We start from the raw sequence: 25,092 nt of genomic DNA, 5'->3' as shown, positions 1-25,092 counted from the left end.
ACGTATGGCTATCTGGTTGAGGATGGTAGAGAGTACTAAATTGTGATTAGTCATGATAGGTAAAATGCAAATATCTTGAAAAAACGCAATCTCTCTCAAGGAGGAATAAGTTCATCTTTTTGAAGAAGTCCCACAATGTATTTTCAATATTGTTTCCGTTATGCTTAAACTGATTTATTAATAACTCTTGAAAACTCACGAGTGTGAGAAAGTGTGAATGTCTGCTCTTTAGTTTCCTTCTTTACCATTTTCCTCCTAACTGGTATCAATTTTAGCCATCCAATACAATATACAAGATAAATTCAACAGCTCCTACCACATATACATGTACAAGCATATCGTTTTAAAGAGCCAACAGACTAACATAACTCAATGATATATTGAAGAAAAAAAAAGGGAAAGGAAAGGAAAACATAAAAACAAAAAGAAGAGTCCAATATTCTCTATCCTTTCATTCCATGTTCCAACACTTCCTAGTTTTTTTTTTTTAAAAGAACACTATAAAAACTGTAGGAGTGGAAATCATAATAGGATTCTCTCCACTTTATGGTCAATATTTAATAGTGACTAGCCTTTAACAAGTTTTAACTTGATGACTAGCCTAAAGCATGTAAGCAAGGACTTGTAAAGGTATGTCATTTAAAATGGGAAGGTGACAAAACATTATAAGTGAGTTTTGGCAATCAATTTTGCATATAAATTTGCATAAACCATTGTGAATGTTCTTATAAGCGTATTGGGTTAGTCCATAAAAGGGGAAAAGATTAATGCTCTCATTATTGGTTTAAAAAGACACCTGAAAAACACAACATAAAGTCATAGTAGAAAACTTTCTGAAGTTCAACTTGATTGCAGCAATAAGATAAAATAACCGATTATTGAGGCTTAATCCTAGAACCTGCAAGGCAAATTCAAAGTAACTCTTGAGTCAAATTAAATACTTGGATGCAACTGTTAAGCATATATTTCAGTTTGAATTTTTTAAACCCTAAAGGCCACCACATAATCAATCCAAGGCAGGCATCCAGCATCCTAATACACTAATACTATCCAACACCATTTACACAAAAGATATCACCACAAGGGCTTCACTTCTTAGCCAAAAGATACATTCACCACAGATGTGACAAGAATGAGAGTTCCATATGAAGAGAAAACAAAGAACATAGCAAAGGGAGGTAAAAGGGCATAAATTATGCTGAACAGCAAGACTATGAGAATGAAGAAATTAACAAAGAAATGGCAATTGATTTCATATGAGGAAAAAAACAGCAGTATACAATTAAAGATATACAGCTTGCTTTCTCCTCGTGAAGCCCAAACCTTAACGACAAGACATGTAGACTTGCAACGTTTGATTCACTCATTTGTATTGGAATATAGAAAATCTTAGTCCCAAACCAGATAACCATGTACACATTCTTACTCGTATTTTGAAGCTAATTTAATTTCTTTTGTTTGAAAGGTTTTTTTGTCCGCAACAAAACTGAAAGCACCAATTCTCGGCCAAGCTATGCACAGACAAAATCAGGAACGTATACACACAAAAATGCATTATCAATTGCCGAAAATAAGGAAACATATGCAGAGATCAAGGGAATAATAAGAGAACACATATTTTCTGACATTGACAATCGTTTTCATGCGTTTTCTCGGAAGCCAAACAAGAGGTAGAAGGAGAGTCAGAAATCTCGTGTGGAAAAGTGCCGCTCACTGCACCGAGGCAACGGTGCTGCGTTTGCACAGAACAGAGATTTTCATCATTCTCTTCAAAGGAATTGCAATCCCTTGAGTTTATGCAAAGTGCTAACAGCGAACGAGGGTAAATCACTATTTATAACGCGGGTGCTGGATGAATGGGTGAGGTAGCCCTAATTTGGATTTTTGTTTTGTTTTGTTTTTTTTTTTTAAATACCCCTTTAGCGCATGCCTTTATTTTTTTCAACCTAAAATTTTATTTTCTATCATAGATGAATATGAAAATATGACTAAAGACATGTTAAAAAAAAAATTGAAAATGGTATCTCTATCTATATTTTGTTCATAAAATTAATGAATTTCCACCTTAAAATACAATTAGGGAATAGCTCAGCCACAATGGCTAAAATAGGGGTGGTCGAACATCTCCATTGGCCAAAAATGGGATAGCCTATAACCACCTCTAGAGCCGATATGGAGTTGACCGAACCAACCCCAATGCCTTTAAAGATAGTTTGACCACCCCTAATTACAAAAATAAGTGAAATTTTTTTAATTCTATTAACGAAAGATGGACGAAGGTAGTCATTTTTTAAAAGGGTATTTAGCCCCCTCCACGCCTCCCCCACCCCCCCTCCCCTTTTTTTTTTTTTTTTTTTTTTTTTTTTGTAAAGGTTGCTATCATAACTAATGGATTTAGGGGTAACACTATAATGATTTTAAAAATCATTTTCATTTTTTGAGTGGTATAAAAGAGACATAAGAGTGTCATATATCATTGCTCTCGATTTAGATCTCGTGACCAATTCATTTCAATGACTAAAATGAGTGATCTGACATTTTTTTTCTTTTTTCTTTTTTCTGGCCACTTAGTTGAAGAATATTGAGCACTCTCAAACTTAAAGGGGTGACTTTGCCACTTCTACTTAGGATGTTCAAATGAGCGATTAAAAATAGTTTTGGGTTTCCTATCCATCCATTTGCATGGGTTGTAGGTGAATTTTTAGTTCCTAATCTTGGGTGGGTGGGTGAATATCATTTTCGTTATTTGTCATATGTGCAGATAGCGAAATATGAGTAACTTCGAGTGCCCATATTTATATGAGTAATATTACAAGTCTTTCAAAAGTTCACTTAAGATCCTCCTACATGTGATGCGATTTTTAAAATTATCGTTGAATTTGAGATATGATTTATTGACTTTTAATCTATTGGTTATAGATACGTATATAGTAATTTTGTCTTACAAAACAACGTCATTTTGAAATCTAATTCTAACAATGTACATTATTTTAAGGCAATTGAAGTCAACTCATTTTACCATTTTTGGGGGGGTGGGCGTTACTTTTAAGTAAATGCTTATGTGGCAATTCATGACTTAGCATGGGAACATGTATATGGTGCTGAAAGGCTTGACGTGACATACTGTAAGATTTGTTGGTGGAATGACTAAAAAATTAGCAAGAAAATCGTAGTTACTATTTCTAATATTTTTTAAACCGAGGTAGTCATTTTGTAGAGGTGCAAACAACATAAACTAAAAATGTATTTAACCCTTGCAACAAATAAATAACTGTGATTTCAAAATGAATTTAGAAACCCATGTGCCATGCCTATGTAACAAAATAATCTTACACAAATTTTTGGCCCTTTTTTTTTTCTTAGTCATTATAAAATTACAAAATGTCATCAAATAAAAAATTGTAAAAAATAAAAGGTTTGAAGGTGAAGTAGTCGACCATTATAGAATGACCGTAGGTAGAAGTTAAATCACTCCAATGACTATGATTATAGGAATGGGATAACCATGGTGGTTCGATCTCCTCAATGGTCAATTATAGGGTGGCCGATCACCCCACCTTAAACTTTTTTTTTTTTTTTTTCTTTTAAATATTTATTTATTTATTTATTTGAAGGTAAATTTGTGATGTTAAAAAAATTATCTTGAAAAATAATCAAAAATTTTATAGGGGATCATTTTATTATGAAGGTCAAATAATACAGATTATTTTTCAGAAGGTCAAATAATATAACCAATTTAATAATTTCTTAAAAAAAAAATGGAGAGAATAAATTAACTTCCTTCAGTATGTTGGGTGTGAAAAGTGGAATAAAATCTTCTCCATTTCTTTTTTATTTTATTGTATTTAATTGTATATATTATACTATGTAATGAATATATTGCCATTTGCCACCCCATTTAAATTTTTTAAATTAATAACATGGTAGAAATTTAAGGCAGGGGCTCTTATATAATTATAAAAACCATTGGGGTTGGTTTTGTAAATCTAATTATTATATAAACAGCCGCTAGGGTTTATTCCAAACTCTATTGCGGGTGCTGTGGCCGTCTTGCCGAAGCTCAGGTTCTTGTTCATCTGCTCTCTAGCTCTCTCGCTCTCTCTGTCTCTGTTTGTTCGTTGCCCAGAAACTGGAACAAAGAAAATGATTCTTATTAGATTCATAATCTTGGTTTGCGCTATTTTAACGTTCATTTCCTTAGCAACCAAACACATCATTATACTCTTGTTATAATCTCGCACCTTGTATTGGATTCGTTACTACTGTTAGGATTTTGGCCATTGATTAACAAGACATTGTTCTTTGTTCATTTGCTTGAATCTGATTCTTCATATATTTCTTTGTGCGTGCTAGTACTTCTTATGTTGCCGTATTGATAAACTTCAACATGAAATCTTATTATTGTTGTTTTTGATTTTAGATTTCGGTTAACCTTATAATTTTTTCTACATTATCTATTAAGCTTATATATTTTTTATTTGGAAGACATGTTGATTTTAAAGTGTTAGTTTTGTCATTAAATTACTCTCTAGCTAAAACAATGAATTTCTACCGAAAAATATTGTTTGAAAATTGTCTCTCTTTTTTTTTTTTTTTTTGGTAAAATGCTCTTTATGGTTGTATTAGCTTGAAATGATTTGTATATTGGTACCAACGCAAGAGCCTTTAACACGTATGCTTAGTATTAAAGTTGTTGATGTTTTCTGTAGGTGAAGCAGGGAGAAAATGTCTCACAGGAAGTTTGAGCATCCCCGGCATGGATCCCTTGGATTTCTTCCAAGGAAGCGAGCTGCCCGTCACAGGGGAAAGGGTATGTAATTAGGTTATTTGTTATCTGACATGCAGTGTTTTCTTGCTTGATCATTCAGGGAAAGATTGAATTTTTGCAATTTATGCTTTTTGTGAATCTAATGATTATTGGTGACCTCGACTTATTCAGTGAAGGCTTTTCCCAAGGATGACCAAACCAAGCCTTGCAGGCTCACTGCCTTTTTGGGCTACAAGGCTGGTATGACTCACATCGTCAGGGAGGTTGAAAAGCCTGGATCAAGTGAGTGAATTTCTTAATTGTTTATTCTTTAAGCATCATAGACTGATTTATAGCTTTGATTTCTATTTACTGATTGATGTTAAAGATATCTTGAATGTATAAAAATTGGTATATACTTAGTAGAATGGTGGAATGGACTACATATATATGGGTGGTTACCTTAAATACTGGAGTGGTTTGGAAAGTTTGTGATATTTTATTTAGCCAAATGTCTCTAAAGTAAGGTGACAATTATTATTATTAGTATTATTATTATTATTATGTTTTTCCATGTTTTTGCTTGAAGTTTCATTGTCCATTGCACTTTTTGCTTGCAAATGTTTTGCTGCTCTATCTCTTGCAACAATATTATTTCCCTTATATTTTCTTTTGTTTGCTAGGGGAAGTAATAAGTGACCATAATTCATTCAATGTTTCCTTCATGTTAACCAGTGAATAGGATTCTTTCAATTTCACTTGAAATGGAGAGAAGCCATTTCACGGTCAATATTTTTAAATGACGTGGCAACATATTTACCACGTGGCATTCTGAAATAAGATCTTGACCATGAAATGACTCCTCAATTTCAATGAAATGGAAAGAATTCTTGTCCATTAACCAGATGTATTCTAGCTTAAATAAATTCAATTTGATGTCAAATGATTTTCTTAATTTATCTCCCCCCCCCCCCCCCCCCCCTCCCTCCCCTTGGGGCAAAAAACTTGAATATAAAAAAATGATTTTTTTATTAAATGATTTTTATATGGTCAACCCTTTTGCTATTAGAGTTTCTCCTACTTGCAATTTTCTTTTGTCTTTTTTTATCTTATATTTTTATTTTTTATTTTTAGAACTTCACAAGAAGGAGACCTGTGAGGCTGTTACCGTTGTTGAGACTCCTCCAATGGTTATTGTTGGAGTTGTTGGCTATGTGAAGACACCACGAGGCCTTCGCTCATTGAACACTGTGTGGGCTCAGCATCTGAGTGAGGAGGTGAAGCGGAGATTCTACAAGAATTGGTGCAAGTCCAAGAAGAAGGCTTTCACAAAATACTCAAAGCAATATGAATCTGAAGACGGAAAGAAGAATATCCAAGCACAGCTGGAGAAAATGAAAAAATACGCCACTGTTATTCGGGTTTTGGCTCACACTCAGGTATGAACATTCAAATTGGTATCAAAATTCTCATGCCTTTAAATTTACATTGACGTTAAATTTATTTTTCTATGTCATGGTTCATGAAATTTATAATTTGATTTTTGCTGTAGCATGTGATTGGAACCCAAGATGTTCTCTAAATATATGATTTTTGGTGCTGGATTATGAAGTCCCAGTACCAAAATTTGAGAATTAACATATTTTAGAGCTCTATATATTTTTAAATGATTGCCATAAACCCAAATAAACATATACCAGCACTTCAATTTTTATGTAGCCAGATCTGGCTTTTCTTTGGCTACAACAGGTTATAAACTAACATATCCCAATTGGAATTGAAATTCGATTCTTAAAATTAATTAAGATTGAAAAACCTTTGAGACATTTTTTTTTGCTTACAGTCCTTTCTTGATAGGTAACTTATTGATGATATCTTCATATGCATGAAGGTAGGGCATGTCTTCATTTGACATGGCATACTTAATTTTTTGTTTCCTGCTTCATTGACCTCTATGGTCCTAGGCTAATACATGAGTGCTTCTGGCTGATATAACACAGATTAGGAAAATGAAGGGATTGAAGCAGAAGAAAGCACACCTGATGGAGATCCAGGTCAATGGCGGAACTGTGGCTCAGAAGGTGGACTATGCATACGGCTTCTTTGAAAAGCAAGTCCCTGTGGATGCTGTTTTCCAGAAGGATGAGATGATTGACATTATTGGTGTGACAAAGGGTAAAGGTTATGAAGGTGTTGTCACTCGTTGGGGTGTTACCCGCCTTCCCCGTAAGACTCACAGGGGTCTAAGGAAGGTGGCTTGTATTGGTGCCTGGCATCCTGCCAGAGTCTCGTTCACAGTTGCCAGGGCTGGTCAGAATGGATACCACCACCGAACAGAGATGAATAAGAAGATCTACAAGCTTGGCAAGGGTGGGCAGGAGACACATGCTGCTTGCACCGAGTTTGACAGGTTAGTTGCTTGAGTGAACTTTGAAATTCTTCAGATGGTAAAAAAAATGTTTCCCATGCTCAGGTGTTTGCCTAAGAACTCTTTGGCCTTAGGACTCCTGTGGTGAAATTTGATCCTCTAGTAGGAGTGGTCTATATACTAGGCATGTCCATTTCGAATGTTATCTTACAGGCTACTTTTGATAAATACATGATATTGTTAATTAACATTTATGACTTTGTTGATGTATTAGGACTGAGAAGGAGATTACTCCAATGGGTGGCTTCCCTCACTATGGTATTGTCAAGGATGATTATCTTATGATCAAGGGGTGCTGTGTTGGACCTAAGAAGAGGGTTGTTACATTGCGCCAGTCTCTGCTCAAGCAGACATCACGTGTTGCTCTTGAGGAGATCAAACTCAAGTTCATCGACACCTCCTCCAAGTTTGGGCATGGTCGCTTCCAGACAACACAAGAGAAACAGAAGTTCTTTGGACGGGTCAAGGCATAATAATATCCCCTTGTCAGGTGTTTTGGTCATCAGGTTAATTTAGGCTATGCCATGCAATTTTCTATATGGACAACTTTGAGTCTCGTAATTTGTTTCTGTGGTTTGACATGCTGAGGATTTATTTCTTTGGTTCGTCATGTTGAGGTTTTGAACGGTATTTTGGCTAAGTTTTGTATTGGTAAGGATATTGAGATTTCAAATGATTATTACTGCTTTGAAATTTTGGTTGTCGTTCTATTTTTGTTGTTTGCCTTGAGTGATAGATAGCTGCACTTTACATCTTTTAGTATGCCATTTTTTTTGTGGATAAATAATGGAGTTTTACAAAAAGCGCAAGGCACATGAAGCACCTAACTAAAACCGGCAAAACTAAAACCCAAATACAAGAAGAAAAACCCAATGAACCAAAGACAAATTCTTACTTTAACTTCTCGCCTGAGGCTTCAAAATCTATTGACCTAGTCGATACTCTTCACAATATAAGCCTTTGTTTATATGTATTTGATTAATTTTGCTTTACGGGTTAGGATTACTTTTTTAGTTAGACTCTAAAGAGTAGATTAATTGGTTAGAAATCATGCCTCAAAATGCTGGTTTGTTAAAAATATGACTAGGTGGTGTGCATTCTCCACTATTGATTATAATTGATTTGCTTAAACATAATTGGGTTTCATTTGTTTCACAAGGCATGTGAAAATCGCAAGTCTGTATGGCCCATTGGTCTAATGTATATGCCTGTGAGATGATTATGGGTTTTATTTGGTGGAATGGCAAGATTTTTCTTCCACTAATAATTGATGAAGGACATTGAGATATTTGCCTAGTTCCATACTTAATTGCGAAGTAGTCCTAACCAAAGAAGCTAAAAAGAACTACCTGGTTAAGTTGCTTTGCTTTATAAACACGAATTCCAATTTAGAAAATATTTGCTTTTTAAGTTTCTAGCCACCAATTCAAATTAACGTTAGGGGATCTATCAATGCAAGTCACTTGAACACTCTGATTGATGAGTGGGTTAAGCGGGCCAATGGGAAGTAATGAGGCTAGTCCCCCTGAATGAAGAAGTAGTGGACCCCCTTCTTGCGCGTGTGCTACCTTTTTCAAATTTCAGGCCAATCAGTGGCGCTTTTGAGTTTAAATGTTATTTTTTTAATTTATTTCTTTATTTTAAGTAAATATTTTATAATTAGTTGGATTTTTTTTTTAATCTTAATTTAAATACTAAAGTCCTATAAGCTTAAGCTTTTATGATAATAAGTGATAATTTAAACATATGCCTACCAAAGATGGAAGTTTTCAAATTTATAGTGATTTTGGATCTGCTTTGAAAATGAATGATCTTGGGACCAAGCACTAAAAGATAACCTATATGTTTATTGATGCAGGTTCCAACTAAATTACTAGGACGAGGACGCAATTTTAAGTTTGCTAAATTTATCTTTTCCACCTTTTACAATGAATCATTATTTGAATTATAATTAAATGATCAAATTATAATAGAGAAGACGTGCTTAATTCAAATTAGCCAAACTTATAAAGATGTGACATAAAAGGCTTCTCTCTCTTCCTTCTTTCTAGTGATCTTCGCTTTATGAGGCGTGATCCCCAACCGATTGAATTATCTCATAAGACACTGGTTCATTTGGTTTTATGATAAGGATAATAAGTTTTACTCATTAGACTTTATTATGATTAAGGGATACACAACATCTCACTTTTTACTCGTAGAGCAGTTGTCAGCCACGTTTCAATCAAAGCAATATTCCATTTTTGTCTTAGAAAAGACCTACACCTAAATATTATTAAAAAAAATACAAAATTACACTTGCAAATAAAAAATAAAAAATAAAAAAATCCAGTGGCCATGGGTGGGCCTAGTGACCCTCAACAAGTGACATGGTCACCAATTTGGTTTTTTATTTTTTTAAATTGGGAAAACTTCACTTTAGATTTTTGAATTATCGCGCGTTTTGACAAGCCTCCCGAACTTAAAATCTCTCAATTTAAACCTGACGGAAGGATTCAAATTGACTGCAATTGAAAGTTCAGGGGTTCAAATTTAAAGGTTTTGAAGTTTTGAGGCTTGTCAAAACGCAAGGTAATTTAGAAGTCTAAAGTGAAGTTTCTTAAAAAAAAAAAAATTTGTAATGATTGCTCATTTTTTAAAACAAAATTGTAAGGATATCTGTTTTCATTTTTGGTAGAGAGGGCTATTGCAATTTTCAGAGACATTGCAAGTTCATAATATAACATTGCAAATTGACTAATAGTTTCAAAGGATGCATGTACTTCTTATTCCAAGAAACTACAAATGGCTCAACAGTAGAAGGCCCATTTAGTAAATCAAAAGGATTCTGAGCTCAAGTTCTTACGCTCCTCAACGCTTACAACAATAGCTTTACGGGTCCACTCCCGCAAGACCTTGTCAACCTCTGCTTTCTCGCGCGAGCACTCGACCTCGGCAAAAGCTACTTTGAAAGTAGTGTCTCAGCGGGCTATGGACCTATGGTGGTATATTGATGCTCAAGGTGGGAACATGTTGGACGGTCCGAGACCACCACAGTTGAGGTTCTTAACGCAACTCGAGCATGTGGAGATTGGCTACAGCAACCACCAAAATATTCTTAAAAAAAAAAAAAAAGAAGAGAAAATTACACTTACAATTAAAAAAAAAAAAATGTTTTTCTGATTTTTTTTTGTAATGTTTTCTCTTTTTTCTTTTTTTTTTTTCTTTTTTTTTTTTTTTTTCATTTTTTGGTACAAAGGGTTATATATTGCAATTTTCTAATAGTTTTTGCGACCTTGTTTTGACGGCCGTACGTATCTTGTCTTTCAATTGTATTTGCTTCTGTTTCTGTGTGTTGTTTTGGTTTCCAAACTCATCTATTAAAAAAAAAAAAAAATCACATATCGTCCTCTTTAACTTGTTGACAACTCACAAGTTTTTAATGCACGGAAACACCATGCAAACGGAAAGATAAGTACATACTACATAGACGTTCATCAAGATGGAAGCACTCTATACACCCGCTTATATATACAGGCCGGGCCAACCACATGGAGCCTTATGTTTTTTTCAAACTTTTTTAAAAAATGTCCTTAGAATTTTTTTTAAAATAGAATATGCCTCTCAAATTTTCTTACTTTTAACTTTTGTCCTCCCAAACTATAAATGCTAGTTTCGCCCCAATATGCTCTTATATATATATATATATATATATATTACAACAATCATACATTCACCCATGAGTACAAATTTCATGTTTTTTTTTTTTTTTCCTTGTGGTGGGAGTAGCTAAAACCCTTAAAGATTAAGAACTTTGTCCTCTATCTTCAGTTAAGACAGTATGGTTAACAAATGGCCTCTTGGGCTTAGCTTTATCCAGCATCAACATGACATCCCTCATGGAGGGTCGGTCGGCCGGGTTCCGTTTGGTGCAAAGCAATGCAATTCCAAGCATTTGCACCATTTCCTGCCTGACGGGTTCATATGATGATGCTTCTAAACTCTTGTCTAAGATGTCATTGATACCATCCTCGGTCCCAATCTTAGACCTTACCCAATCCACAATGGTCTCCCCCTCCCCATATTCAGCACCTAACGGTCTTTTCCTGGTTAACATCTCCAATAACACCACCCCATAACTATACACATCACTCTTTCCATCAACTTGTAGAGTGTTAGCATATTCTGCAACAAAACACATGTACGTCGTAATTTAGCTCTAATGAACACCACAAAGTGTTGAAATACAAATGCATGCATGCCAACGTGGGTGCATTATACCATAGAAAAAGAAAAGCCCCTTTTTCATTATTCGAGCCTCTATATATATATTAGGGTTTAAGAAGTGCAACTCAACTTGGGTCAGATTTCATCACCCGATAAATAATACTAAGAACATGTTTGAGATTGCGTCGGGAAGTAGAACTTTTAAAACTAAAAAGAGCATTTTAGAAAAAAGTATCATTTTTAAACCTTTTCTGTAAATGCGTTTTAACTATTTTTAGAATAAAAGTTAAAGAAATACTTTTAAAATTTTTTACCAAGCATGCCAACTTTTTGTTTGGAATAACTCTCTAACTAGGTATTAAAAGTACTTTTATATTTCTTAACACAATCAGGCTTTAAACAAACATTCGAAACCGCACCTGGTGCAATGTAGCCAAACGTTCCTGCAATGACCGACATTGGCTCATCACTCTGGATCAACTTTGCCAGCCCGAAATCTCCCACCTTGGCCTCCATCTCTTCATCTAACAAAATATTATCGGGTTTCAGATCGCGATGCACGATCACGGTGTCATAGTCGTGGTGAAGGTAGCAAATCCCTTTAGCCACCCCGAGCGCAATCTTATATCGCGTGACCCAATCGGCTATCAAATCCTCATGACGACCCTCCCTCCTTCCATGCAATAAATGGGACAAAGTCCCATTGGGCATGTACTCGTACAGTAGCATGGTGCATTGCCCATCGCCGCTGCACCCTAACAATCTCAATATGTTTCGGTGCCTCACTTTGCCTAGCACCTCTATCTCGGCCAACACTCCTTTCCTCCTCAACTCGTCCACTCCGTGATTGCCCAACAGTTTCTTCACTGCTATGATTAAACCACCTGGCATCTCTACCTTGTAAACCGTCCCCTGGGACCCTGCCCCCAGGATCTTATCCTCTGTGGTGGACAAACACTGGACCACATCATCTGCAGTGAAGTTCAACCGCTGGAAAGGAGTCAACCTCCACATCCCAATCTCGATCTCGTGGTCGTCACTGACCCGAATTCGACGCCGCCTCACAAACAAGCCTATCACGAATAGGCTTATCGTGAATATGCCTATTCCAACCGCCAAGGCGATTCTCCACGTTATGGCCCTGACCCTCCACTCGGGCTGCTCCCTGTGAACCTCAATGACATTCGCACAGGGCTTCGCCAATGCCTCACCACATAGACCCTTGTTCCCCAAAAATGACGATGGATGCATGTTTGAGAACATCGCACCAGATGGGATGGGTCCGATTAGCAAGTTGTACGAGACGTTGAAGCTTGACAATGTGGTACAATTAGCGAAATTGGATGGGATCGTGCCCGTCAAAAAATTACGCGAAAGATCAACTTCGGCAATTGACGGAAGCGTGGAGATCTCCCAAGGGATCATGTCGCTCAGTGAATTACGACCAAGTTTCAAGAACAGAAGCCTCTGACAATGGCCAATATCTGAACGAATGGAACCGTTGAGAGAGTTGCCTTCGAGCTCGATCTTGTATAGGCTTTGACACCAGATGAAGCTAGGGATTTCTCCCATGAGCTTGGCAGAATTGGCCGAGAAGATCAGCAACTTCGTTGCATTCCAGATGTTCTCGGGCAAAATGGCGTGGAATTGGTTATAGGAGATGTTGATGTACTCTAGCTTGATGGCATTGAAGAGATCATCTGGGATTGGCCCTGAGAAGTTGTTTCTGCTCAAGTCAACGAATGTCAGATTCGACAAGGACCCGAAACCGTAAGGAATGGAGCCGTTTAGTTGGTTGTTTTGGATCCGAAACCAAGACAATGAAGTGCAGTTGGTTAACGATCTCGGGATCTGATCGATGAGCCGGTTGGAGAATAGAACCAACGAGGATAGCCTATTTCCGAGGCAGAGGTTCGGTGGGATTTTACCGGTTAGCAAGTTTGATGACACGTCGAGACTTTTCAACTTGGCATTGGAACCGAGGTTTCGAGGGAGAGTACCGTTTAGGGAGTTGTTCCACAGTTCTAACGTGTCCAAGTTTGGTAATTTGCCGATCGTTTCCGGTATTTCTCCAATTAGGTTGTTGCTCTGTAGGTTCAACCAAGTGAGTCTCTCTAAGGTGCCCAATCCTTTTGGAATCATCCCGCAAAGGCGGTTTTCGGAAAGGTCTAGAATCTTTAGGGCTTTCAACTTCCCAAAACTCACGGGGATTTTTCCAGAAATTCGATTCTCGTAGAGGTACAACTCCTCGAGCATCGTTAGGTTGCCTAGTTCAGGTGGAAGAGTGCGAGAGAGATTGCTATTAGAAATGTCCAAGTGCCTAAGCTTCGACAACAATGAAAGTTCCACGGGTATGCCGCTTTCGAACTTGTTGTAATGAATCTTCATCTGCTCGAGCTGCTTCAATAAGCCCAACTGTGGTGGTATTGGACCGTCCAACACGTTTCCGGCCAGGCTGAGAAGCTTGAGCCTCGGAAAATCACCATAGCTCGCTGGGATGCTACCTTCAAAGTAGTTTCCGCCGAGGTTGAGTAGCTCTAGGAAGCGGAGGTGGATGAGGTCTTGTGGGAGTGGACCGGTGAAGTTGTTGTCGAAAGCGTCGAGGACACGCAAGAACTTGAGATTGGAAATCCCAGGTGGGAATGTTGAGTTGAACTGGTTATGGCTGATATCTAGGGTCCTAAGCTTGGCTAGCTCGAAAATAGCGGGTTGGAGAGGTCCATCGAATTTGTTGGTACTCAAGTTCAAGTGGATTAAGCCTGACAAATACCGGACTCCGGCCGGGATTGCACCAGAGAGATTGCGGCGAGAGAGGTCGAGGGTGGTGATTTGTGTGGAATTGGGGTTGCATTTGACACCTTTCCAGGAACACCAAATTGGGTCAACTTGGGAATTAGGCTTACTAGTGGAAAAGGCGGAAGTTAGTTCCCAATCATGCAAGTTGGAGAGAGGGTCTTTGAGGGAAGATTTCAGAGATAAAAGGGAGAGGAGCTGGAGAGGCACAACTGAGGGAGTGGAGGTCTGCAATAGCAAAGAGAAGGTAAGAAAGAGAAGAAAAACAGAACGAGGTTTCATGGTTTTGGGGTTTGAGAGAGATGGGTTAAGGTGGGTGTTAGAGTTGTCTTTGAGGGGTTTGGATGAACTCTTGCCTCCTCACGTATGCATTTTATAGAGAAGCTGGTAAGTGCTTATAGATTCTTTTACTTCTCTATAACTCAATTTATGGTGATGCGGTCAATTAATAAAGCTATCCCTTCAATCTTATGACTGCTTTTTAATGGACTTTGTTTATTTATTTATTTTTTTGTTTCGATCTCTATGTTTTTACTTGAAATTTCATTTCCCATTGCACTTTTTTGCTCACAATTAAGTATTTTGCTGCCTATGTCCTGCAAGTATATAATTGTTTCCTTATATTTTGTTTTGTTTGATAAGGCATATATGCATATGAATAAGTAACATCTATACTGTAATGTTTCCTTCCATGTTAACCAGTCGTATTAAGCTTAGTAAATTCAGTTTTTGATGTAATTGTTGCTGTTGATGTAACACCCCGGTCCCATATTGGGAAGATGAGAAGAAGCCCACATAGAGTGGGTAGTTTATAAAGATAGTCATGGGTGCTAAGTCCCACATTGCCTAGTTACTAGGTGAAACTGGGCTTTATAATGAATTCTAGGGAAACTCCAAATTGACTAGTCATTTTGGGGTAATAGCGCAGATGTGGTTAGCGCTTTTCCCTGGGTCGTTACAAGTGGTATCAGAGCCACCTACTAACACCAGGCCATGTGGTATTAAAGCACTGCATGACGTAGCCCTGACGAGGACGTCAGGAATTTAAGAGGGGGAGTTTGTAACACTCCGGTCCCATATTGGGAAGATAAGAAGAAGCCCACTATCCAACTGGGCTTTATAATGAATTCTAGGGAAACTCTAAATTGACTAGTCCTTTTGGGGTAATAGCGCAGATGTGGCTAGCGCTTTTCTCTGGGTCGTTAATGTTGATGTCAAATGATTTTTCTTAATTTATAGTTGAATTTATTATTATTATTTTGAACTTTAGAAGGAGACTTGTGAGGCTGTTATTGTCATGTGAAGACAGCACGTGGCCTTTGCTCATAATTATGTCCAAGTTTGCTTCATAAGATTATTATTTTTTTTATAAGACTTGAATAGTTGAGCTTCCACATGAACATGTTTTCCTTATCTTCTTCATCTCACGTGTAATTATGAAGCTTTAGCTTTATACTTGTTGACTTGTTGACTGTGTTTGGCAAATGAATGAAAAAAAAGGGAGTGGTTACATATTTAATTGATATGAAAAAAAAAAGTAAGAATATTTTATATAAAAAAATTTGTTTTGTAGTAATTTTTTTTATTTGAATAATAATAATAATTAATTATTAATGTGACGTAAAAAATAAGAATGATGTAGTTGATTTAAAAAAAAAAAAAAAATTGGAATTGAGGTATTAGTCCGGTCCAACCTCTTACCAAACACAGCCGTTAGTCCCCCGACATTGACTAAAACTTGATCATTTGCTTGTGTAATAATGAAAATTGACGAAAAGTACTTGGCCCGTACTTTCATGTGTACATGATCATTACATGTAATAATGAAAAATTGACCATTTCCGTGTGCAATAATGAAAATTAATGAAAACTTTAACATTTCGATGCGTAATGCAAAATATGTAGGCGACTTTCAAAAAATAACTTCACTTTACAAAATGGATGTGAAAAACATGAGTTTTATGAGGTTGATCTCGATCAATTTTGAAGGAGCCAATTAACTAGTGATATGAACGACCACGATTGGCTAAATTATTGATAGTCTATTTATGTTAGATTTTTCAATACCCATGGTTAACTTTTTATGAAATAAATTTCAATTGTCCATGGTAGAAAGCACGTGGAAAGAGAGAGAGAGAAACGAGAAGTTATATGATAGTCATATTATTATTTGTTCCTCATTAGTTTCTCACAGAGGATTGTTCATCAATTGGTTTGGCTATTTTCTGTCATCATAGGGATTTGTCTTCAAAATTAGGGCTGCATAAGCGATTATTAATTATTGACTATAACCGCTAATCGTAACTGCTTAGGCGGTTATCGGTTATTCAAATTAATAACCGCTTTTTTTATATGAGTTTTTGAGGTTTTTAAGTGTTTTGAGCTTATTTTAAATGTTTTGGGCTAAAGTATTCCCAAAAAGATGAAAAGAACATGTTTTTTTTTAGCCAAGCAATGTTTTTGAATAAAGCTTAACACAAAACATCACATACCACATTATATTTAATATACATGCAGTCAGTGGCGGAGCCACGTGAAGGCCAGAGGTGGCCACGGCCCCTACGTGGGATTTAAAAAAAAAAAAAATTTACACAGGCCCCTTCAAACTATTAAGAGAAAAATATATAAGCGGCCCCTACGTGAAATTTTTTAAACTCCTCCATTATTCCTTGACTTCTCAAATCTCGCGCTTCACCTTCTTTTTCCTTTCTTTTTCTTATTTTTCTTCTTTTCCCACCTTCTCTGCCAACTTCCTCTTTCTTTCTTTTTTTTTTTTTACTTTTTTTTAATTTTTATTTTCTTCTTCCCCACCACTCACTTTGTTTTATATTATTTACTTAATTTCTTTGTCTCCCACTATCCACTCTCTTTCTTTTGTTTTTTGTTTTCCTCCCTTTCTCAAGCTTCCGGCTTCTTCTCTCCCTTTCTCTTCTCCCTCTCTCTCCCTTAGTGGTTTAGTCCCTCTCAATTTCTCAAATCAAATACTCTCTCAGGTTTCGACTTTATTAAATTAAGGCTTTCGATATGTAAATTTGATATTAGTTCATTGGAGTTTGATCCTGGATTGCGTCATCACATATGAGAATATGATGTTAATCAATGAAGTGCAAAATAACTCAACGCATGTCACACTTTTTGAGGTTTGTACTCTATGTTTAATTCCTAATTTAAGTGGTCTTGTAATTTGAATATTTTTGTTATTAACTATTGAGGATATTGGTTGTTAGAATTTAAACATTTAACTGGAGAATTTGACATAATTCTAAGCTCAATTCATCATTGTATTTAAGTACCAGTGATTAGAAAAAGAAGAAAAAATAGAAAAAAGTACAAGTTCATTACATGGTGAAATTTTTTTTTTTCCTAATAATTAAAAAAAAATAAAAAGAAAACTTAAGAAAAAAAAATTTAGTTTAGCGGCCCCTTCAATATGAAAAGGCTAGCTTTGCCACTGCATATAGTCATACATGGCCAAAAACACCAAAATAGCGTTGTTTTGGATGTTATATTATTATTATTATTATTATTATTATTATTATTATATAAAGGTAGTAGTTAGTGGTTATTAAATGCTTTTCCCTACCCTAAAAACTCTAACCGCAACCGCACTAGGGGGTTAGTTATTTTTTTATTTGTATACCAAAGTGGTTAGCAGTTGACGGGGCGGTTAGAGTACTAGCAGCAGACTTCCTATAGCTCATTAAAAAAAAAAAAAAAAATCACAAAAAAGCATTCACATCAAAACTCAAAAGCCCTAAATATAACCAACATCATTGGGCATCTACAATGTTTCTTAGATGCCCAATGTATTATTAAATTTTTTTTTTTTAAAAAAAAACAATTCTCTCTCCTCTCTCCTTTATATGTCCTAACAATTTCCTCATCTCTCTTCTCTCATTGGTTGCAATGATAAAAAAGAAATAGTATTTAATTCATATAGAAAAAAAAATAAGGAAATTTATTGGGAATCAAAAAATAGTTTTATTCCCTAAATTAAAAAATAAAAATGGTTGAAAAGCTGCTGCTACTACTCTTATAACTGCCTTATTTGAACACCCCTGCTCAAAATGCTTTGAACCCAAAAAAACAAAGAAAAAAAAAGAGAGAAAATGAGGTGGTAACTCGTGCATTTGCTTTTTATGATAAGGATAATAAGTTTTACTCATTAGACTTTATTATGATTAATTTCTTTATTGGAATTATTGGCTCCTTTTTTATTTTATTTTTTTTATTGGGCTACACAACATCTCTCACTTTATACACGCAGAGCAGTTGTTGGGCTAAAGACCATTGATACTATGAGCCACGTTTCAATCGAAGCAATATCCTTCAAGACTATCAGAAAATTACGATGTACCATTTTTATCTTAAAAAAGACCCACACGGCTACAAGACAAAATTATATATAAAATCCAGAGGCAATGGGTGGGTCTGGTGACCCTCAACAAGTGACATGGGTCACCAAATTTTTTTGTTTTTCTAATTTTCTAATTTTTTTTTTTTTTGGGTAATATTTTCATTCTTTGATACAGAAGATTATTGCAATTTTCTGATAATTTGAAGAGACATCGAAGTTTATAAGAACTTTGCAAATTGACTAATAATTTGAAAGGACGTATGTACTTTTTATTCCATGAAACTACAAATGGCTCGACCCCTTAAGGCCCATTTAGTAAATCAAATGGATTCATGTCCAACTGATGAGTTCTCGCAATTCATGACTGATTTCAAATTCATAGGATTTTTTATTATTATTTTTTTTTTTTTTGAATTGTTGTAACATAACAGTCGGTTTAATTTATTGAACTACGGATCAGCTTTGGTATGATCTGAACACCAGCACCTCACGGTCGCATCAATATCTTTGGCTAATCCAACCCTAATCAATTCCTACCAAAGAGATGTTGCATGCACCACTTTTTTATTTCAATGTTACCTCGGCTCTACTGTACCTTGAAAAGTATTAGATCACGCCCCTCTCATCTGTCTTGTGTGCTATAAGCCTATAACTATGGTAGCCATCTACATTCCCCTTACGACCATGAAAACCCCAAATAATAAAGAAACTTAGCTCACGGCTCAAAACACCATAGCCCAACAATGACAACAGACTAAAACCTTCTGATGCCCCTTTCAGAATTGTTAACTGTTAAGTATCAAAAATGAAAGAATGTACTGCCCTATTATTAATCTAAAACAAAAACGTGTAAATCTTCCAAGTTTTTGTCAGCAATAAAATAAAAGTTAGCCTACCTTCCAACTACAAAAACATGGCAACCGCACAATATGCAGCAGCTCACTATAACTAACATGCCTAGAAGATCATTAGTTAATTTTTTTTTTTTTTTTTTTCTCTTTTTCATTCTTCCCCTCGGAATAAGACATAATAAACAGAGCAGGCATCCCAAACTTTCTGCAACATAAACCAGATTTTATACTTTGTCTAGGGCTCAAGCATCTGCCTGGACTGGACCGTCTGATCTGGAACCCCATGCACGGCCACGACCCCTGCCCCTGCCCCGTCCACGCCCTCGTCCTATAAGACTCAAAATGGTTTGATTTAGCAAAAGGTAATCACCTGTTTTTCATTTGAAATACAAATTGCAAGAGCAAAATAATGACAACCTATGATAAACGTTAAACCCTAAAAAAAAAAATTGCATTAAGACACTTTCAGCCACATTTTATTCCATTAAGCTAATCATGCCAACCAACACAAGATATTGCAGCTAAACCTTATAAATATTTATGCAACTATCTCATGAAAGCCTCAACAACCAAAAAGCATATGTCCTGACTTGTGAGATGGATTTAAGCTTCAAAGATTTAACCTCAAAGGTATTTCAATCGATTAGAGACCACACCTCATGAAACGAAATTTACTAATTCGAATCTCCCCTACCCCTTCCCCTTGGGGCCAATTACTTCTCAAAATAATAATAATAAATAAAGCTTTAAAGATTTTATATTTTTCCATCTTAAATGCTTTCAAAATATTTATTTAAAAACAAAACAAAACATTATAAATAAAATTTAAAGAAGCTTACCACGGCCATATGCAGGAGGCGCCCCTCCCCCATACTCATTCCCATAGTTATTATAACCACTAAAGTCTTGATGCATATTCCCACCACCATACCCCCTTCCACGCCCACGATAGCCATGGTTTCGTCCCCGACCTCGTCCCCTACCTCCATATCCTCGCCCACCATCCAAGCCACCATCCCCATTGTATTCCACAACTCCATTGTTAAAACTCCCTGTACACAATAAATCACAACATCATTGCTCTGCACTATCAGAAGAGATGAGAAAGTACAATGCAAATTATGCAGATGGCCTAGTAGAAAAAAGTTCCAATGTGAAGAAAGAGCAAATGGCCATCAGCTGTTTGTTTTTCAAGCTTATGATCCACTTTCAAATATAAGCTAGCCAGTAAAACGTTCACAGAACTACCACAGCCAATGCAAATTCATATGCTGACAGATAGTCATAACAATGACTAAAAACTTGTCCAACAAACATTCAAGAGCAAAAGATAAACATGCATGAGAACCTTAGTCACACTCCATTACCAACCAAAAAAAATAACACAACCACAAAGTAGTGACCATTATCAAATCAATATTCAGCAGCCCCTACCAAACCCTTGTGCCATTATTGCCTATGAGCAGTCCCAATCATCCAGTACCATACAAGATCCATAGGATACAGGGTGCTTAAGACTCAGAACTCAAACCAGATATTCCCCCACAAGGTAATATTCAAGCTCCAAAAATATTAGAAACAAAACAAAATAAAGACAAAAAAAAAACCCCCAAAAAAAATAATAATAATTAAATATTGTTTTCAAGTGTCTTACCTCTTCCTCTGCCCCTTCGACGACCACCACGTCCTCTACCACGCATGCTAGGGGAGCCCTCTAATTCCACAAGAATAAAGTAACATTCATCAACATGCTTTACAAATATCAATACCAACCAAAAAGTTATTGCTTTACCTCCTTCATAATCATATTCAGTCAAGGGCTTCACTTGATCAGCTGGAATAGGTGGCATGTACCTGCAGTATAATAAAAGTAATCGACTGATAAATAAAAGGGCAGAGAGATGAATATGCACAAAGGGGTTGAAAAAAGACCAACCCTACATGGTTATTGGTTACCTTCCTAAAAAAAAATACGCGGAGTGTGAAATCATATTACATACACACTATATGGTGAAACAGGGTTGAACAAGAAAAATAGAAGTGCATACTACTCCAGGTTCATATCATCAACTTTCTTTAAACTCCCATATGTTCATACTTCATACATTTTGAAAAGCCCAAATGATGATCTGGTGATTGATCAGTGCAACTGCGCCCATAATTTTCTATGATCCATATCACTGACTCTATAGATCCATTTATAATGTTACAATTTCAAACAAACCTAGCGTTAAAAACCTTTAAATTGTTTAACAAAAAAAAAAAAAAAAGAGAGCCCCTATAACCAATATCTACTCAAAAAACAGAAGACAGAAGAGCAAGAACTTTTGTTCATCAAGAAGTTCAAGTAAATATCCAGTATGAGATGTTTTCTTAATAAGTAATATCCACCATAAAATATATGATAGAAATATCGACAGATCATAATCATAACAACCCTGAAAATGGATGGGAGTTCGTACTTCATTCCACAACCTGGAAATAGTCTCAATTAATAATTATTTTCGAAATCAGAGTATTAACAAGGAAATATCTATACAACCAAGAGGAGAGATAAAAAAATTTTGCATATGTGAACAAAGTAAAACTTAAAAAATTAAACCAATAAGCTTCAGATGCAATATAGTACTAGCATACCCCGTGGAGGATGTATCTAGTTCCTTCTTGGACAAAGTAATTGTTATAATTGATACATGGCGAGTAGTCTCCAGGCTGCAACATTTGAGGAAAACATCAGCCCAACAGCCATCATAAAAGTTTTCTTTTCAATAAGCAGAACAGCAACAGCACAAAAATAGTACAACTATATGATTCTTACGGAAGAAGTCCCTCTTCTAGTGGCTCCCACATGTCAGTTATGTTGGTAGAACCAATTGCCGTGTTCTGATGAAGATCAGCAATCCTTCTCTGGGAAATAAAACAAATTCTGACGGGTAAAACACAATTTGCAAGCAGGCACAAAAAGAACCATGAATATCAATAAAACTAATAAACAATGAGCTTGCACAAATTGAACAGAGAAAGAAAGGGAATAGCAAGGAAAAATATAAGTTATGCTAGTAAAGTACCTTAATCAATTCAGCAATCATCACCGTCTTGTTTATAGCTCTGCCCATGGCTTTAAGAGCAATTTCATTAGATCCTTTCTCCTGATTCAAAGATACAAATCGTCAAATGGAAAAGATAAAAAAAGCGAAAAGCACTAATATAAATATTACAAACGTCTGAATATAACTAATTAGAACCCCCCCCCCCCCCCCCTCTTTTTTTTGACAAAATAATAATTCTAGAACTCAGCAAAATGGTAAGATAAAGAAATGGAAACATGAACGCAACTAAATATCACATGTAAACAGAACTTCTGTTTCCAAGTAATGCCTACCAAAAATACCACAATTTCAACAAAATAACAAACACTGGCGCATCTAAAAGTACAGGCATGGTTTCAACAAATATAGTAACTAACAATGGAACAACAAATATGGTAACTAACAATGTCCATTTGTTCCACAGAGGTAGAGAGAGAGAGGGGATTTGGACCTGGAGCAGAGTAGTGGCATAGGTAATGTAGTTCCTCATCCTCCCCTGAGTGGTAATGCGAATCTCATTCTCGTTAATCGGCGTATCCGGCCTCGGCTTCTCCACCCTCTGATACCGATCCATACTCTACAAACCACAAAAATCCACCGCTATGTTCACGATTTTTCAAAACCAAACCTAGATCTGAAGCAAAAAAAAAAAAAAACGAAATAACAAGGTCACAAAATCTAGGGTTAGGTTTGTGTTACCGTTGAATTGTTCTGCGAAGAAAGAGTATCTGAACTCTGAAAACCCGCTCAACGAATTGAGATAAGCCCTGGTTTTCTTCTTCTTTCTACCCTTTTTCAGTTTTCTCAATGGTTTTGCGCTTGCGTGGCGCTCTCTGTGCTATTCCTCTCTTTTATCACCAATGAGCCCTAGAGAAAGTAGGGCTTACGAGGGCGGTCATATCGCCAAGGAGACCGCCTTATCAAACTGACTGAGTTAAGAGAGATTTGCCTTTCTGGCTGATGACGTGGGTGTAATTTCTTGTTCTGTCGGGCACACGACGACAGGTCCCGTGACGTGGCGGGAAGACGGCGCCGTTTTGGTGATATTTGGCCTTATCTTTGCGGCGAACCGGGTTTAGAAAATTGTTGGCTTAATTACTTGTTTTAGTATTTGTGGTTTAATGCTAAATGAAACAGATCATTCAGTTTAAAAAAGTATCATAGCCGGTACTTGTCATCCAATAATTTAACCACCTGGCTTTAGGTGATGAATCTTTGACTTATGTGGATGAGGATAGACTATCAGTGTTATTTAATGTTTTATATTATAGAACCCTTGATCATCGAAGAGGGCTTGTATCTATTGATGTTAATACCAATAAAACAAATACACTTGCGTCGGGACAGTTGGGGTATGCTTAAGAGGCATATCTAGTGGAAACATCTAGCGGAAATTTATTATTGGTACGGAGGTTCTTCGATTTTCGATGACCTGACGGTTAAGGTATGACAGGTTGTTTCGAGATATACAAATACGTGCTAGATTATGAAAAAGTAAGGGTGGTAACGATGAAATACATAAGAGATGATGCCTTATTTCTAAGAGACAATAATTCTATATCTATTTCAGCTTTTCACTTTACGGAATGTGATCCTAGCTCCATATATTGCACTAATGACTACATTATTATAAAACCATATTATCCAAATAAGCTGATTGACATGGGTATCTTCATTTTAGAAGACATAAGCATTAGACTACACTACAAACCAAATCCTCCCCATAAGCATATGCCTCCCCCAATTTGGATACTACTGCTGATGTTGTAGGCAAATAGTGTTTGACCAATGTTAATTGGCTTGATTTTTTTTTTTTTTTTTTCTATTACATTATATTTTATAGCATTAATCGTATTGTGTTTCATGTCATTCCAGGTATTGAGCACATGCATTTTTGCCATTTTAACAACAAATGATAATTATTATTAGGATCTGGTATGCCCTTCACGACCACGAAATCATTGATTCATAAATTGAAGGGTCAATATACATCATCGTGATTTGAACATAGAGTAACGAAGGACTAGTCTATATGGTTGACCTAAATTACACGATGACCTCTAAATTATTTTAAGTATACAATCTGATTTTACGTTTATTTATGTCTAAAAACTACCCTTTGTTGCCTAATAAGGCTGTGTATTCATTCCGAGCACAATCCAAATTGTGTCATTTGGACTTGAGCGGGACATTTGGCTCTGGCTCTGGCTTTGACTTTAGCTCAGTGCAAGGGTTAGGAGCTGCTAGAGGTCTCATTAGTACGACTGTAATAAAATAAATTAAACCTGATAAACAACTTGTTTGTACTTAAAATAATCCAAAAGAGCTCAAGAACCATTTTTCTTTTTCATTTAGCTATTGGTAATTTTAGAAGGAAAACTGTTTTCCTCTTCTCTTTCCAAAGATTATTAATCACTATTAAATTTTAATCTAGTTATAATTTTTAAAAATATTATTAAATTATTTATTAGTTACATACCACATCCACACCAACTGATCAGATTCAAGAAAAGATGAAATCGAACTAGACCATGCACATGCAAACTAACATATAATCCACATCATGATACATAAACAAAATTTTGCACCAAAACAATGGATTTGTTTTATGTAATCCAAAC

General features: G+C 36.0%; 3 protein-coding genes across 3 annotated transcripts; 1 reads left to right on the top strand and 2 right to left on the bottom strand.

Moving 5' to 3' along the window:
- Positions 1–3,979: 3,979 nt before the first annotated feature.
- LOC132184613 (large ribosomal subunit protein uL3) lies at positions 3,980–7,885 on the top strand. Its single transcript, XM_059598308.2, has 6 exons — positions 3,980–4,064; positions 4,710–4,810; positions 4,940–5,050; positions 5,882–6,186; positions 6,748–7,157; positions 7,390–7,885. The coding sequence occupies exons 2-6, from the start codon at positions 4,726–4,728 to the stop codon at positions 7,646–7,648; spliced, it is 1,170 nt and encodes a 389-aa protein (XP_059454291.1). The 5' UTR covers positions 3,980–4,064; positions 4,710–4,725; the 3' UTR covers positions 7,649–7,885.
- Positions 7,886–10,959: 3,074 nt separating this feature from the next.
- LOC132183988 (uncharacterized) lies at positions 10,960–14,456 on the bottom strand. Its single transcript, XM_088518592.1, has 2 exons — positions 11,801–14,456; positions 10,960–11,339 (listed from the first exon to the last, which is right to left on the bottom strand). Exons 1-2 carry the CDS (start codon positions 14,454–14,456, stop codon positions 10,960–10,962), a joined length of 3,036 nt encoding a protein of 1,011 aa, XP_088374718.1.
- Positions 14,457–19,283: 4,827 nt separating this feature from the next.
- LOC132183606 (uncharacterized) lies at positions 19,284–23,392 on the bottom strand. Its single transcript, XM_059596960.2, has 9 exons — positions 23,171–23,392; positions 22,923–23,048; positions 22,451–22,531; positions 22,201–22,289; positions 22,020–22,094; positions 21,175–21,236; positions 21,037–21,096; positions 20,222–20,434; positions 19,284–19,710 (listed from the first exon to the last, which is right to left on the bottom strand). Exons 2-9 carry the CDS (start codon positions 23,043–23,045, stop codon positions 19,625–19,627), a joined length of 789 nt encoding a protein of 262 aa, XP_059452943.2. The 5' UTR covers positions 23,046–23,048; positions 23,171–23,392; the 3' UTR covers positions 19,284–19,624.
- Between the last annotated feature and the right edge of the window lie 1,700 nt (positions 23,393–25,092).

This window comes from Corylus avellana, chromosome 7, assembly GCF_965113065.1.
Source record: "Corylus avellana chromosome 7, dhCorAvel1.hap1.2, whole genome shotgun sequence".
In the NCBI taxonomy this organism is placed as follows: domain Eukaryota; kingdom Viridiplantae; phylum Streptophyta; class Magnoliopsida; order Fagales; family Betulaceae; genus Corylus; species Corylus avellana.
Note: the sequence above shows the minus strand (reverse complement) of the source record. Positions and strands in the feature narration are given on the sequence as shown.

Bases quoted from the DNA above. Each gene is read 5' to 3' on its own strand.
- LOC132184613 (XM_059598308.2), top strand. From the start codon at position 4,726: ATGTCTCACAGGAAGTTTGAGCATCCCCGGCATGGATCCCTTGGATTT. The intron at 4,811-4,939 runs GTATGTAATTAG...CGACTTATTCAG, and splicing joins TGCCCGTCACAGGGGAAAGG to TGAAGGCTTTTCCCAAGGAT. The intron at 7,158-7,389 runs GTTAGTTGCTTG...TTGATGTATTAG, and splicing joins GCTTGCACCGAGTTTGACAG to GACTGAGAAGGAGATTACTC.
- LOC132183988 (XM_088518592.1), bottom strand. From the start codon at position 14,456: ATGAAACCTCGTTCTGTTTTTCTTCTCTTTCTTACCTTCTCTTTGCTA. The intron at 11,340-11,800 runs GTGCGGTTTCGA...GTTTTGTTGCAG, and splicing joins GTTTGGCTACATTGCACCAG to AATATGCTAACACTCTACAA.
- LOC132183606 (XM_059596960.2), bottom strand. From the start codon at position 23,045: ATGGATCGGTATCAGAGGGTGGAGAAGCCGAGGCCGGATACGCCGATT. The intron at 21,097-21,174 runs GTAAAGCAATAA...TTGTGGAATTAG, and splicing joins TGAATATGATTATGAAGGAG to AGGGCTCCCCTAGCATGCGT. The intron at 20,435-21,036 runs GTAAGACACTTG...TATTGTGTACAG, and splicing joins TCGAAGGGGCAGAGGAAGAG to GGAGTTTTAACAATGGAGTT.